The sequence below is a fragment of the Carlito syrichta genome, unplaced genomic scaffold (assembly GCF_000164805.1).
Source record: "Carlito syrichta isolate Samal-C Ts95f unplaced genomic scaffold, Tarsius_syrichta-2.0.1 Scaffold301612, whole genome shotgun sequence".
NCBI classification, from domain to species: domain Eukaryota; kingdom Metazoa; phylum Chordata; class Mammalia; order Primates; family Tarsiidae; genus Carlito; species Carlito syrichta.
The window spans coordinates 93,779-94,451 of record NW_007245708.1 but is presented as its reverse complement, the minus strand read 5'-3'; the positions used below and the strand labels follow the sequence as shown (position 1 = coordinate 94,451).

The window sequence follows — 673 nt, the reverse complement described above, 5'->3', positions numbered from 1 at the left end:
GAAACCTGCACGGTGAATATTTGTATACCTAGCCCTGAACTGTACCCCACAATTTTAAATAAAAATTAAAAGAGAGGGGGAAAAAATGAATTAGGGTCTCAATTCTAAGAATAAGGGGAAGCTATTGAAAGTTGTGAGCAGGGGAATACACACTCAATCAGTAAGATTCTGGTGAGCCGAGGCAGGCTCTCAAGTTTGAATTCTAAGGCGGCTCCAGGGGATCTGATGTGAAGTCAAGTTTGGGGGTGACTGCTCAGAAACACGAGGGCCCTTGGCCCTACTGAGAGCAGGTGGCCTTTCAAACGATGTTATGGCAGGGAAGGATCAACATTCCTCACATGGTTAATGTGTCCGCGCCCTATTACATCAGCTTCTGGATCAAAAAGAACACCAGCACATTGTTCACTTTCGGGACTGTCTGGCACCTGGAACAGGCGAGGAGATGATGGGCTGGGGCCGCTGTAGCAGCACACACAGGCCTGGAGTCCACCTGTCTTGCCAGCATGCTTCCCACGGGGTCTCTCTGGACCTCGGCTGCATCGCAGGGTGGTGTGATGGAGAAATCACACGTACAGCTCACCCTGGGAGGAAGGGAACTGGAGTTTCCACCTTCCAGCCCCCCTCCCCTGTGGTGGGCTTACTCTGAGACATGGAGTCCGCACAGACTTTCCCA

At 51.4% G+C, this 673-nt stretch overlaps 1 protein-coding gene across 1 annotated transcript in view; it reads right to left on the bottom strand.

The window, feature by feature from the left end:
• Positions 1–365: 365 nt before the first annotated feature.
• The window catches only part of LOC103257188 (lethal(3)malignant brain tumor-like protein 3), a gene marked incomplete at both ends in the record, with an annotated part of 64,126 nt that continues 63,818 nt past the window's right edge, over positions 366–673 (bottom strand). The window contains one exon of the mRNA XM_008054915.2: positions 366–534. Coding sequence (XP_008053106.2) covers positions 366–534 — 169 coding nt within the window. The remainder of the gene's footprint in view (positions 535–673) is intronic.